The sequence below is a fragment of the Dicentrarchus labrax genome, unplaced genomic scaffold, assembly GCF_905237075.1.
Source record: "Dicentrarchus labrax unplaced genomic scaffold, dlabrax2021, whole genome shotgun sequence".
Taxonomy (NCBI): Eukaryota; Metazoa; Chordata; class Actinopteri; family Moronidae; genus Dicentrarchus; species Dicentrarchus labrax.
The window spans coordinates 4,132,658-4,146,481 of record NW_026136717.1 but is presented as its reverse complement, the minus strand read 5'-3'; the positions used below and the strand labels follow the sequence as shown (position 1 = coordinate 4,146,481).

At 41.3% G+C, this 13,824-nt stretch overlaps 3 protein-coding genes across 5 annotated transcripts in view; 2 read left to right on the top strand and 1 right to left on the bottom strand.

Annotated features, from left to right (window-relative positions):
* LOC127349511 (serine/threonine-protein phosphatase PP1-beta catalytic subunit) overlaps positions 1-2,896 on the top strand; it is a 24,183-nt gene extending 21,287 nt beyond the window's left edge. Inside the window, exons 6-8 of the mRNA XM_051375320.1 lie at positions 1,519-1,670; positions 1,798-1,932; positions 2,314-2,896. Of these exons, the coding sequence (XP_051231280.1) occupies positions 1,519-1,670; positions 1,798-1,932; positions 2,314-2,418 (392 nt within the window). The 3' untranslated portion in view covers positions 2,419-2,896. The remainder of the gene's footprint in view (positions 1-1,518; positions 1,671-1,797; positions 1,933-2,313) is intronic.
* A 2,160-nt stretch (positions 2,897-5,056) lies between these two features.
* LOC127349508 (equilibrative nucleoside transporter 2) overlaps positions 5,057-13,824 on the bottom strand; it is a 15,726-nt gene continuing 6,958 nt past the window's right edge. For all 3 annotated transcript variants that reach the window (XM_051375317.1, XM_051375316.1, XM_051375318.1), the window contains exons 4-13: positions 12,330-12,475; positions 11,921-12,060; positions 11,682-11,816; positions 11,354-11,451; positions 10,439-10,505; positions 9,811-9,995; positions 9,583-9,685; positions 9,309-9,394; positions 8,645-8,844; positions 5,057-7,880 (exon numbers count right to left, since the gene is read on the bottom strand). In XM_051375317.1, the coding sequence (XP_051231277.1) occupies positions 7,769-7,880; positions 8,645-8,844; positions 9,309-9,394; positions 9,583-9,685; positions 9,811-9,995; positions 10,439-10,505; positions 11,354-11,451; positions 11,682-11,816; positions 11,921-12,060; positions 12,330-12,475 (1,272 nt within the window). In that variant the 3' untranslated portion in view covers positions 5,057-7,768. The remainder of the gene's footprint in view (positions 7,881-8,644; positions 8,845-9,308; positions 9,395-9,582; positions 9,686-9,810; positions 9,996-10,438; positions 10,506-11,353; positions 11,452-11,681; positions 11,817-11,920; positions 12,061-12,329; positions 12,476-13,824) is intronic.
* Positions 13,456-13,824, top strand: part of LOC127349519 (uncharacterized) — a 20,093-nt gene continuing 19,724 nt past the window's right edge. The window contains exon 1 of the mRNA XM_051375332.1: positions 13,456-13,672. Coding sequence (XP_051231292.1) covers positions 13,669-13,672 — 4 coding nt within the window. The 5' untranslated portion in view covers positions 13,456-13,668. The remainder of the gene's footprint in view (positions 13,673-13,824) is intronic.

Here is a 13,824-nt window from a genome sequence, read left to right as displayed (position 1 = left end):
GTTTTCTGTGTTCTATATTGTTTGTACGACGGAGTATTAGGGCCAGACTAACTTTTTTGGGGAAATTACGAGAAAAAAGTCGTAACATTACGAGAATAAAGTAGTAATTTTATGAGACCTGTCAGCCTGTTGGCTCAGCCAGCAAAACTGTTTGACGACGAAATGATCAATACGTTAGTTTACCTGTTGACTGTACGGTACGACTGAGACAAACAGCGGCTGCTGGGCTCAGGCTGAGGCTGCTGATTGGTTGAGCTGCTCACGTCAGATCTTGATAACTCTATCGAAGCTTTTTTCTCATTAAAACGACTTTTTTTCTTGTATTATTATTACATTATTCTCATAACATAAAGACTTTATTCTCGTAATATTACAACTTTATTCTCGTAGACCTAATATTATGACTTTATTCTTGTAATATTATGACTTTATTCTCGTAATTTCCCCCAAAAATTAATAATTTTTTCTCTTAGTCTGGCCCTAATACTCCGTCATATGAGTGAGTTGCCTGTAGTGAAAAGTGCTATTAATAAATAAATGTAATAGAAGTTACATTGACTCACCACTTGCTGATTTAGTACTGTCCTGTAAGGGTTGAAACACATCTGGGCCTGTATTTGTCAGGCCACTCAGAGTAGGAAATCGGCTCTAACTGGCCAAAAACTTCCCAGTGACCTGAGTCTGATTCAACTTGTAACCCGAGGAGTAAAAACATTTAATCAGCTCTCTAAACTTAGGAAATAACTCCTACATGTGCTTATGTTAAGGAGAGCCAGGAGATGTTGTTTAGACATTCTGTGGGAGGAGAGATGTTTGTTTATGACAATGAGGATATTAAAAGATACTGTGGGTGCAGTCCCTGTGATGGATTTGTCTGGATTTATGTTCTATGGTGTTCATACCTGCTAACTGCTGGCTGTCAGCTGTCAACATCTGTCTCCTTACTCTCATACGCACTTGCACTTTGAGCTCTGTTCATGCAGTTGCTTTAGGTTAGTTTGTAGATTCAGCTGTCACCTCAGCACACCGCAGCTCTCTTCACTCGCACTCTCTGCTTATTTCTTTGACTTTGTCAATATTCTTGCTCTGTATTTATCATAAAATAACATGAGACATGACCTTTTAAATTCTTTGCCTCCCTATGAAGTGTGTAATTGTTTGTACGTCATAGTGAACTGGTGGAAGTGAGACTCTTTGCCCCCTCTGCACTGGTCCTGGTTGTCCTTATAAGGCATCCAGTGTACAGACCCTGGCAGCCGCTGTCTCTCAGATCCTCTTATGGTCTTTAAAGGAGACTCTGGGTGTCTGGAGGTGAAGAATGTGTGTGTAAATACGCAGGGCAGCCTCATGTAAATGTGACAAAGTGTTTGAGAAAGGCTGAACTGACAGCAGGACAGGTTATTGGATGCTATGTGAGTGTCTGACGGCAGGTCAAACATGGAGATAAATCAGCTCCTCTCTGGGACGGCATTAAGATGATAGGAAGGTTGAGTTAATGTGTGTATTTGCTCCCTGCAGGCCTCCTGTGTGATCTGCTGTGGTCGGACCCAGATAAGGACGTCCAGGGCTGGGGAGAAAATGACCGTGGCGTCTCCTTCACCTTCGGAGCAGATGTGGTCAGCAAGTTCCTCAACCGGCACGACCTGGACCTCATCTGCAGAGCCCACCAGGTACAGCGCACACTAATGGCTTAGTTAATGTGTTTGCATAAAGTCGAAAAAAATCAGATGATGCCCGTGTGAAAGCAGCGTGTCACCTCTTCACTGTGTAACGTTCCTGTGCGTCCGACGCCCCCAGGTGGTGGAAGATGGTTACGAGTTCTTTGCAAAGAGGCAGCTGGTGACTCTGTTCTCAGCTCCCAACTACTGTGGGGAGTTCGACAACGCCGGCGGCATGATGAGCGTGGATGAAACCCTGATGTGCTCCTTCCAGGTATGAAGTTACCACAAATAGCAATCCAAACACAACTGAGACCAGAGTCTGTATCTCAGAAGCCCTCTGAGGACTCACAGGGACAGCATGCGTCCTCCGCTGCATCCTAAAAGTAGGACGTGAAATGCATCCCTCTGAGAAGTTTTGGTCAGTTAGGAGTGATTTCCTACCCCAAGACGCTTGATAAATACGGTAGCTAACGAGTGAGCATCAAATCATACTGGCAATGATGTGAGTTTGCAACACATTAGAATAAAAAAAATTAAATCCACACACGCACATCAAACAGGACAGGACAATATGAGAATAACCTCCTTTACACACACAGTGCAGGTTCTGTAATTTATGAGCTAATTCTGTCGTTCCCGTGTGTGTTCCTAGATCCTGAAGCCATCTGAGAAGAAAGCCAAGTACCAGTATGGAGGGATGAACTCGGGACGGCCCGTCACTCCTCCCCGCACAGCCCAACCTCCAAAGAAACGATGAAGAAGGACGGAGGGAGGAAGAGACGCAGAGAATGAGAGGGAGAAAGATGATTGTCTCCTGTTGGCTTTTCACTACACAAAATAAGTCAAAGCAACACTTGGCAGAGGAGGAAACAAACGAACACAACTATTTTAAGAGACACACCCAAACCTGTCTCATTTTCATTTTCATTTCATTTTCAAAGTCTCCCTCTGAACTGCTGTCACTCTCTTCTTCCTCAACGCTTTTTTTTTTCTCTGCATCTGTGTAACATTTTTAAAAACGAGTGTTAAAAGAAAAATGAGAAAACAATACAAAGGTGTCATTCTGTAGCATATCGGAGTGTTTTTTGTTGTCTCTTTGTCCTTTGCCTTTTATTTCTTGACAACAGAATGACAGCTAGTTTAGTTTACCACATCTCCTTACTCCCCTGCCTGTAGAGGCACAACAGGTATTAATGACGACTGCTGGGTTTTCAATAAATAATACAGGAAATAAATCCCTCTGGATGTTCTGTGTGGTTCTTCTGGAACGCGACACAAAGCTGCAGCGTATAAACGCTACGACACAGGTGAGGAAGAGGCAGCCTGTCGGTTCTAGCTCTGGTTTTCAGCCCTGGCTCGACCCCTGACCCCTGTGCCGCTCAGTGTGAGCTAACATGTTGTTAGCCTGCTAACTTTGTTCAACAAGTTTGAGGTTTGATTTGTTAATGTGGAACAGCAGTGTGCTTAAATAAATTACAAAAATGACTCAAATGAACTACAATGAATTGATTTATTGATGCTTATATAACATAGTTTAAAATTAAAATGGAATTAACATATTTTGGGTTCCATTAGTCTAATTTTTACAATTTAGTTTTCTTTTGCGCTGAATATTGAAACAGAATTTTGGATTGGGCCTTTTTAAAGTACACTTATTTTATTGTAAAGCCTACTTCATCATATAGATATTTTTACTCTATATTGTGAAAATGACACCAACAGATTGATTTCTCAGTTAAAATCTAAAATAAACATCAACATGTATCTGTGGTGACAATCCTAGGCCCTGTCCTTCACACGTGGACACAGTGAATTGTGTGATGAGTGATTTTGTGGCTCTTCACAGCTGACTTTAACTTAATCTAGTTCAGAGCATTAAAGCCTAAACTGTACAAGCACTCTGGATCATAAGGCTCAAAACTGCTCAAGTTCAACCCCCAAACATCAAATGACATCAGATTCAGATCTACGATTTTAGATGAGAACATGTAAAATGTTTCCTTATTGAAAACTGAGACTTTTAACTAAAAAGCATTAAGTCAAATGGAAAATACAAAAAAGGCTTTCTGATAAAAGTAGCCTAGTCTGCTCTGATTGGTCAGCACCCACAAGCCTGAGCAGGCCCCGCCCACCGTGTTTCTGTCTCAGCTGTTTGTGTTGAGCAATGAGCAAGCTAACATAGCCGCTGGGCGCTAATTAAAGTTACATTACAAACATTTCCAAGCGAGTTAATTCGTTCAGTTTGACCATTTATTTTGCACACGTCTGTGAGATGGATTTACATCCAGCAGCAACATACAGTACATATACATAGAATAACTGAGCTAACGCTACTGCTGCAGTATAAAGTTCCATAAAGAGCAACATGAAAGCTACCCGCATCAAACTTACCACTCACTTCATTTAGTTAGCTCCAAACGAGGCTCTAGTTTCTAATTTAGTCCGACCCCCGCCGCCCCCCCTCGCCCCCTGCCTGCTGTGGGTACATTCATAGGTTTCAGTCGGGCCTGGACTGTCACATTACCTATGCTGCCCTCTAAAGGATAACTGCTGTAACTACACTAACAATGAACCAGAAATGGTTTCCAAGTCTCACACTCATTTCATTTATTACATTAAATCTGTCTTATTATCTGCATGTTTTAAAAAGTTGAAATCGATGAGTAATTAAGAAAAGAAATCAAGCAACCCTCAAATATAATTGAGATGTTTAACCTTTTAAGATAACTTGACATTTTTTTAAGTTGTAAAATCTATATAAACCTGTTTTTAGAATCTTGTCTTATAAATAAATATTAAACAAATCTTTGTCAAATGTTAAAATTGTTGTATTTTTTTCTGTATAGATTATAAGTTTAAGTTACATAAATTATGACTTAACTACAAAGAGTGCATTGTGACACAGATACAACAGGTTGTACAATCTTTTTTTCTCTAAGAGCAAGACTGAACTTTGTCACAAGATAAAACACATTTAAGAGTTCAATTTCAGTCCGAACTCAACGTTAAACAAATTGTAGTTATTGTAGTGCTGCTGTTTCTCTATGATGTCAGGAAACGGACGAACAGGCTGAACACAAACGAGGCAAGCAGTGTAGCCGTTTTCTCCCTTTTCAGACTTTTTAAATGCACAAAAAAAAAAAACTATTTAAACACACTAACGCACAGGGAAAACCCCGAGAGCATAATATGACCTCTTCAAACGGATCACATTAGCCTGAATTAGTTAGTAGCTGACCTGAATGGAACAGAACCTAATTAGCATCACTGAAAACACATCTGTTTACTCAACTATTTCAGGTCAAAATGGCTGCTGTGAAGAAGGACTTTTATACTCATAAAAAAAAAAAGAACAGTAGTCTTGTGAGGCCACAGGTTGACAAACACCCAGCCGGTTATAACCATCCATTTATTGACAGTCAGATCCAAAGATACATTATGAACATGCACACTCTCTTCCCTTTTACTGTCACTCAGGAGACACAGCCTGGTAGTTCAACCCTTTGTGTGCGCATCTTCTGCCAGCATGTGACTGTATTAACGCTGCGGTCGCACCATATCAGAGACAACAAAAACACGGACCTCGGATCAGTCTGGTTTCCTCGCTAATGTCGGAGGACTTCCTGCTGTGCCCCGTGTTGACACATGCCATTAGCAACACAAGCACAGACTAATTAGCACGAGGAGGCAGACAGCAGCTTGTATTTACAGTCAATCCGATATGATGTGAACACAACATGAGCCTTTTAAACTGAGTCTTATTATTATTATTATTATTATGGCTGATTATTATTATTATAATTAGGCTGAGCTGCAACTGTTAGAACATCTGCAGCCATGTACCATATATTGCCTGAGAGCTATCCATATCAGTCTACGTTCCTTATACACGAAGCTCAGAAGTAGAACAAAAATAAAGTATGACATGGAATTAAGCATTATACTGTATGGTTCATTTCAGCTTCCTACTGAAAATACAGAAGACTCAGACTCAGACTTTAGTTAGCATTAACTAAATCTGACCTTCAGGACTGGCAGGGTTGAACGAAACCAAAATTAAATTTTTAAATGCTCATTGTTGCCAGTGCAAGTACTGGCTGTGTTTTGTCTTACATCGCTATTATTGTGTTTGCTGTAAACCATTGACCCCATTATAAATGCATGTGTTCACTTTAAAAAGTACCATTAATAATGCTCCCATTGGTACTCAGACCTTGGTTCATTTGAAGCAGCAGCTGTTACAACACCAATTCTCAAATTTACATGTGCATGACACCTCATACAATACTCATACAGAAACTCTTCATTTACAGAGTCAGTAAATAAAAAAACAAAAAAGCACTTGAGCAAAATAAAAACATTTTGCTGATCAAAGAAATCTACATCAAGCTGGAGAAATAAGTTAATTCCTCTACAGGAAGAGAATAAAAAATCCCAACAAACTGAAAGTATTTGTGTCATTGGCACTTTTGTAGCAATGTCTAAAAAAATCCAACTATTACACATAGTTAAGTGGCTAATACAATATCTATTTAATATTAAACTCATCATTTGCAGTGCCTTTTATTGTTTTTATTTTCACATCTGATTAATGGTCGCATTACTCCATCAGTCCATTAAGTAACAAGACAGCAGCTGCCAGTTGTTGTCAGGAGATGTTAGAGATGTATTTCTTGTAGTTGCATCATAGCATCAGTGCCAGCCCTGGGCATGTCTAATGAAGAATGTTGTCATACTCACAAAACCTGTTAACATAAAGTCTGGCCTGTCACCAACGAATGTGATCAAGTATCACCTGGTGCTGTAAACTCCACTTCCTGTCCAAGTAGTATCCCCAGTCACAGAAGAAGAACCTCAGTCTTTCGACCAGTAGGTGGCAGCAGTAGCTTGGTGCAGGTTTGTATTGCTGCAGTGGAGAGGAGACTGGGAGGTGAGGACTAACTGGAATTGGAACAATGCCCAATGGGTACCCCGGACACAGACATGTTAAAGAACTCCCACCTCTCCTACATAGCAGCAAGACACCCAGACTGAGACACAAAACCACTACAAACAACACATCTGTTTTGTGGTCTCTTTGTAGTCAGTTGTGTCTTTGTGGCCATTTTGCATCTCTCCCCAGTTTGTGGTTGTTTTGTGTCTCTGTGGTTGTTTTGTATGTCTTCCTAACTGTTTGCGGGTCTTTGTGGTCCTCTGATTGACTTTCCAACAGGAAGTCTCATCTGTCACTCCTAACAGAGGCTCTGGCCCAGGGGCCCTAACTCCTTTGACTGCTCGGGCCCCTGAGCCTGTGCCTGTTTGGCCCCTTCAGTAATCCATCTATACATTATAAATATCCTTTTGTTTGTTCAACTTCTGTAACATTGAGCCATTTCATTAGAAAATACAAAATCATTCTAGGCAGAAAAATACATCAAAAGTACCTAAAGAAGTTTCACGGTAATCATTCAAGTCATCAACCAAATAGAAAACATCTATCTCTTTTCAAAATCCAAACAAATGCAGTATAACACCAAAGCAGAAACAACTACTTCTATTGTACCTAGGTTTTCTTAATTGCAGCATATGAATAAAGTCCGTCCTTCTAGGAAGTCCCTTTATCTACATAGAATCAGCTGAGAATGCCCATATAACTACTGACAACAAAAGCTATAATAAACATAAATAAACCTAAAAATGTAGAAACACACAACAATAAACATGGAAGTCCAGCACAATCAGTCCTATACATTGTATGTACAGAGAATCTGTTCTAACCTTACAGGAAGTAACATAACTAGGACTCATTCAGAGGAACATGCAGCAAATCCCTTGTTCCCATTCAAAGGGAATCCTGTCAGTCGTTTATGACCAGTACCGCTTCATGAGCTGTGTTTTCACAGCGTCACCCGGGCTCCCTGGTTGTCAGGGCCGTCATGCTGTAACACGCACAGCAGCTGACCGATGAGTGGAGAAACAACGAGAAGGTCGTCCAGGAGGGGCACACTGATGATAAACTATTTATCATATTCCACCCTCCTCCAGGTGTGTATGAAAAATATTCTAGTGTCTACGCAGTGCTGTATGTGTGTGTGTGTGTGTGTGTGTGTATGTGTGTGAGAGAGAGACTAGACCAGAGCTCGGAGGGGGAAGGACAGGGAGGCTCCAATGGACAGACCCAGGGCCAGGAAGAAGGTCATCAGGGCTCCTGCAGTCTCTGCGTCTTTAGGTTCCACCAACCTGATGAGAGAGCACAAGCTCAGCCATTACACATTTAATCACAGCCCTGTTTTATTAAGTCTTAATTAACTACAAATCAGACTTTACATTATGATGTTCATTTTCAAGAGTACAAATTATCTCCAGACAGCAGTCAGTTTATTTCACCACACTAGAAAATCTACTTGCTGAGACTTGAGACCTGCATAACACCACTATCAGTTTTTGTGTCAAAGTTATTCTTTGTTGTCATGGTGATTCTTGTTGGTGCGTTCAAGAACACCCAGAGCCAAGAGTTGGGAGCTGCATAGCATGGCATTCATGAGCTGTATATTAAAGGTTATTATTGTGATTTTAATGACATCAAACTCCATTTTTGGTAAATGAACCTGTACTTGTACAGCGCCTTTCTAGTCTTCCGACCACTCAAAGCGCTTTTACACTACGTGCCACATTCACCCTTTCACACACATTCACTCAGTGATGGCAAAGTCCATCGAACAGAAACTAACATTCATTCACATTTACACACCGATGCATGGCATCGGGAGCAATTTGGGGGTTCAGTATCTTGCTCAAGGATACTTCGACATGTGGCACCAGGGGCTGGGGATCGAACCTACAACCTTCCGATTTAGGAACAACCCGCTCTGCCTCTGAGCCACAGCCGCTAAAACACAACAGTGGGATATGACTGTGTATCCTGCACTCAGATGTAACGCGAGATGTAAAATGTGACTAGAATCGTCTCATCTATTCAGCATCGGTGATAAACTCGTACTCACTGTGGCGCGTAGGACATGGAGAGGCAGACGAAGTAGCCACTGGACACCGAGAAGACGGCCATGATGAAAGCAAAAGCTGCATCGTGGGAGAATAAGACGGGAAGGTAGGAGCGATTCTGGACATTACAGAGCATCAGCAAAGGGATGAACACCACCCTGGAGACAACTAGCGCCGGGAACAGGCGCGACTCTTTACAAGGCTGTGGGGGAGAATGGGGGAGCATTAGTTAGAAGATAGTAGAGTGAGAAGTGGATTTGGTACATGCAGGGATATAAAAAAGGCATACATTTGGATGGATATTGGTCGGTGTAGCTTTTGGTCATTCAATTTGTATTAAACAATTTTCACTTTAAAACTTAAAGAAATGATGTGGGGTTTTTTTCCTGACTTTGCACCATTTGCTTTCTTGATAATTAAAAGATGATTTAGCATTTTTAGACCTCTAAATCATATTCATACTAAACAAGAACGAAAAACACTGGTCACAACCGCTAATGTACAACCAGTGACAAAAGCTCACAAGTAGACATGTTTCTTTTTAAGAGGTAACTGGCAAATCATGTAAAGAAATGAGCTATAGGGCATGTATAGTGTAGTTGGTTCCATTATTAAACTGTAGGACAATGAAGCGGACGCAGGATGATGACGTGATCAGATACTCACCCAGCGTATTACGGTGGTGATGGTCCGACCGAACCAGTCGTTGAGGTTGAAAGTCAAGAAGCAGCACACCGAGATAAAGAAGCGTTCTGAAGAGAGAATGAACAGCAAGAGAAACAGGAGAGGAACAGGAGGATATGATCAGTCACACACGAGAGCATTGAAGAGTTTACACCAGAGATACACTGTGTGCAGACACGTATATATCCAGTAAGTGTATGTAGAATGCAGAAGGTCCAATCTAATCAATCAGAGATGAACTGAGGATGGGTCGTACCCCATTTTCCTGGGAATGATGTTCTGACATCTGCAGTGACAGCAGGAAAGACGGACAGAGTGACTGTAAACACAAACGTCACGCAGAAAGCCATTACCCAGATCTGGAAATGAAAGAAAACTTTTTAAAATTGTTATACTTTGAATGGGACTAAAAACAAAGTACTGTTTGTACAAATGGCATGTTAATGAAACTATGTCAGTAACTGTTGAGACTGTAACATCAAACCTTTTTGAAGACCTCTATGACCGAGGCCTTGGCCTGGCCCTTCTCGGGCTTCTCTTCTGGCTCCAGCGACAGGAAGGCGTGCTTGGTCCCGTCGTTATCGGGGTCGACCTCGACCTCAGCTGGAGAGCCACCAGCTGAGCCGTTAGCATGGCCATTCAGCTTGCCGTTCTCCACTGTGCTGCTCTCTGCAATTGAATACATACATATTACTGCCTCTGATCCAGTCCCGCATACAGATGCTATTGTTCAACGTGGGCCGAGGACATATTTCAAACATGACGACTGGTTTAGTGAATGACTTGAGTGAGAGCACCCCTGTGGGCTTTTTAGCATTCATAGAAACCACCACAAGAGAGTCCCAGTCTGTGTGAGTCTCTGTGAGTCTCTGTGAGTCTAACAGGCTCTGTCTTTGTCCCAGCACTGCCAGGACTCTAATTGGATAAATAGAGGGTCAACTTACTTAACGAGATAATGTTCCACTGAATTGATTTGATTCAGGCAGACGGTGAAGGGCAGAATTGGGAGCTCAGTGGAAAAGCAAACAGATGTTCTCTCACTGTCAGAGTGTTTGATGATCTTAACTCCACTAATGTTAAAGAGCTTGCACTTTCGAGGAGCTAAATCCCACCTTTCAGCAGCTCGTCTGTGGTTCCCGCCTCATACTTGCTGCCGTTGAGATGATACTGGGCAAACTCCTGCATGGGAACGCCAGAAAACACAAATTAGGCTTTACAGCTGAAATAAAGAAGTTGTGCTGTTGGGCTCATACTTCTGTATACAAGTTTAAACTATTTTAGTGCGATTCCAGTTTTTCTTGATTAACTCAGACAAAAGTTAATTCAAATCAAATTCAATTCAGTTCTCTGCCTACTTACAGTCACATAAGACAGTATTACATTCAGCAGCTCATTTTCCATTGGATTTTTGTTTATTACAGAAAATAAGCTCTTTATGATTTTTTTAAGCAGAAATGCGATCACCAGAAGTAAAAAGCTAATGTTGGGCTATAAACGGACTACACCTCGGTCGCATGACCTCAACATCACCACCACAAAATTTCCAACTTGTAATTGGATCTTGTAATTACAATCTACAAGTTGTAAAGTTTGATTTAGAATAGTCTGTCTAGTCTAAACATGAGGCTGTAAAGGCAGACTAGTGAGTAGATAAGTCTGCGTGTTTAATGTCACTGACAACATTTGTAGTCTCATTTAGCTAATTGTTAGCAATCATGAAAGTTTCTTAAGCTTGTATTAACCACAGACCTTATTTTAAGCTTCTAACCTAAAACTCATTCACTTCAAGGAGAGTGAACTGGAGGTTAAAATGCTCACTCAGTTCCGGGTCACTCCTTTAGAGCAAACACCATCTTAAAAAGCCACATTTTGGTTCTATTGATCTAGTTTTCTGATTTCTCTCTAAAACTATTGTTATTACAGTGTGGGATCAGTGTTAGTGGTAAAGGGGCCAAGAAAGAGAAGGATAGTTTAGGTGAGGTTGAATGGATTGTGGGTAATGTAGTCATGCAGACTAGCAGACTGACCAGGCGGGGCAGCAGCAGGTAACTGAAGAGTGTGACCAGCGTTCCCACACACGGTGTGATGAAGTAACCCAACGCTGCTGTCTCAGAGTCTGCATCACCTGAGCGACAAACACACAGGTTAGCTAGCTAGGAATTCTGGGAGAAAGACGTGAATGAGAAAAAACAGTTCAAATAAAGGACCCAAAATGAGCTGTGTCTTTGAAATGGAGCAGAGTGTGTTGTCATGCTGATTTGACTAGCTCAACATCCATTTTGAATGTCCTCAGTTACTAGGCAACTGGGGATTAGGCACCCTGGTGGTGTTTTGTGTGTTATGTGGGTGGCTTACTGCCGATGGCTATCAGCATGGCGATGGCAGCGAAGGTCCCGGCGAGGCCCTGGCCACTCATGAAGATGGCGCTGTACTTCTGAGGCAGCAGACCCACCAGGCCGAACAGACTGCCCTGCAGCACGGCACCAAACGCTGGGGGGGGAAGCATCCGTCAACACTTCTCACTCACATTTACACACATGTACTCTACTCTCACTCTTTCAGGCTTTTACTCACGCACAGTCGCACTGACTTACAGTTGATGAACCAGATGGTAGCCATGGTGACAGAGAAGAAGCGGTCTTCCTCCATGGGCACTTTAACCAGCACTGCTGTGAGGATGAAGAGCACCAGGATGAAACCCAGGCTGCCTGCGATGCGTATCACCCCTGATATCCTGAAACAAGATCACACATCAGCCATTTAACCAAGCACACACACTCTACACCATAAGACATATACAGAGGAATATTATGGCATGAGACATTCATACAAGCAACTTTTTAACAGCCAATACCTCAAGTCTAGGATTCTCAACGAGGAAATGACAACACTAAATTAGATTCATTACTTTTACTGAACAGTATGGGAATTTACATCTTTCTGTGTATGGAACAACAAAATGTCTTTGCATCCTCGGAATTATCTCCTAACTCCGTCACTGACCTCTGGTAGAGGAAGGAGTTGAGCAGGGTGAACAGCAGCAGGGGCAGCTGGGACAGCAGGGTCATCCAGTTGTTGAAGTAGTACTCCTTGCGGACAACCACTGTCCTGTTGCTCCATTCCGTTGTGTTCAGGCGACCTTGGAAGTACTGCAAACCCAGAGGAAACCAGACAGATGTTGGATTATCACTGTTGAATGAGCCCACACTCAAGTACACAAAAAGGTACACACACACACATCTTTCCATGCATGCAAGCATATAAACATATAAACATATTAATAAGTCATTTTTGTCATGTCACCTTAATGTTCCATTCTTTTAAAATTTTAGTTTACAATGTTTAAAAAAAACTGTTTTACTGTTCCCCAACTGAGCTAAGCATTATCTAAAGTTTGGAAAACTCCTCATACAGATATTCAAACATTCATAGAGCGCTCAAAATAACTCCCAGAATCCTCGTCACATTTCAGACAACAAAGAACAGGAATAGTTAAATCCTTGATCATTTTAAAGCTGCACTAGTATTTCTTTATATTGACAATGAGTCCAATGACTATGTGTATTGTCAAAGATAACAAACCCTCAAGAATTAGAACTCTGCAGTTCTCAGCTCAGTTTCCAGACACAGCAGGAAGACGTTTGCAGTTAAAACGTTCTGATAAACCCGCTGTAAACTACCTGCCCAGCAGCAAACAGCAAACAGGCAAAATTAGCAACTAGGTGTTGAACATAGTGAAGCATTTAGCAGCTATCTTTTATGTGTAAATAAGAAACCATTTGCCAACATCATACCAACTTCTTGAGGTTATTAATGTTGTGTTCAGCTGGCCCCAAGTAACCAGAAAAAAAAAATCCATTACTGCAACTTTATGACAACTCAGTCCTTATATATGTTATAATGATCATCTACTTTGCAATTATGCAATAATACAATAATCCAGACTTGTAATGTTGTAAATAAAGAAGATAAAGGCAGATGGTAAACTACTGTAGGGAGCACACTCAACAAAAGGGGAAAAGGGGCAATAATAATTACAATGACTTATCACGCTCTATGAGCAGCCAAGAAACAACATCACACACTGGCATATTACAGTGGCCTTTAATCGAGATACAGGCCCACTTTCATCATATCCGGCTGATTAGAACAGAGATCCAGATAAGTCGAGTGAAGAGGACATTTCACAACACTGCTGCTCTCATCTGATCTGTTGCTTGAGACATTGAAACATTTGTTGTCACTATCCTTGACGGCACATCTACGACAAAGTTTTCTTGGCTTCAGACTTGCTCAGATTTTGTTTATTTGGTAACTTTTCCTTAACTTTTGTGCTTCTACCATGGGTGAGTAGGCTACATAAATAAATGCTTTCTTTTTTTTTTTTTAAATGTATTTTACAGTTGGTAGTCTATTTTATTTTTAAATAACCATTATGAGGCTTATAGGAACCAAATACTGAGACACAAAACAAAACTCTCTACTTCGTTTTAATACA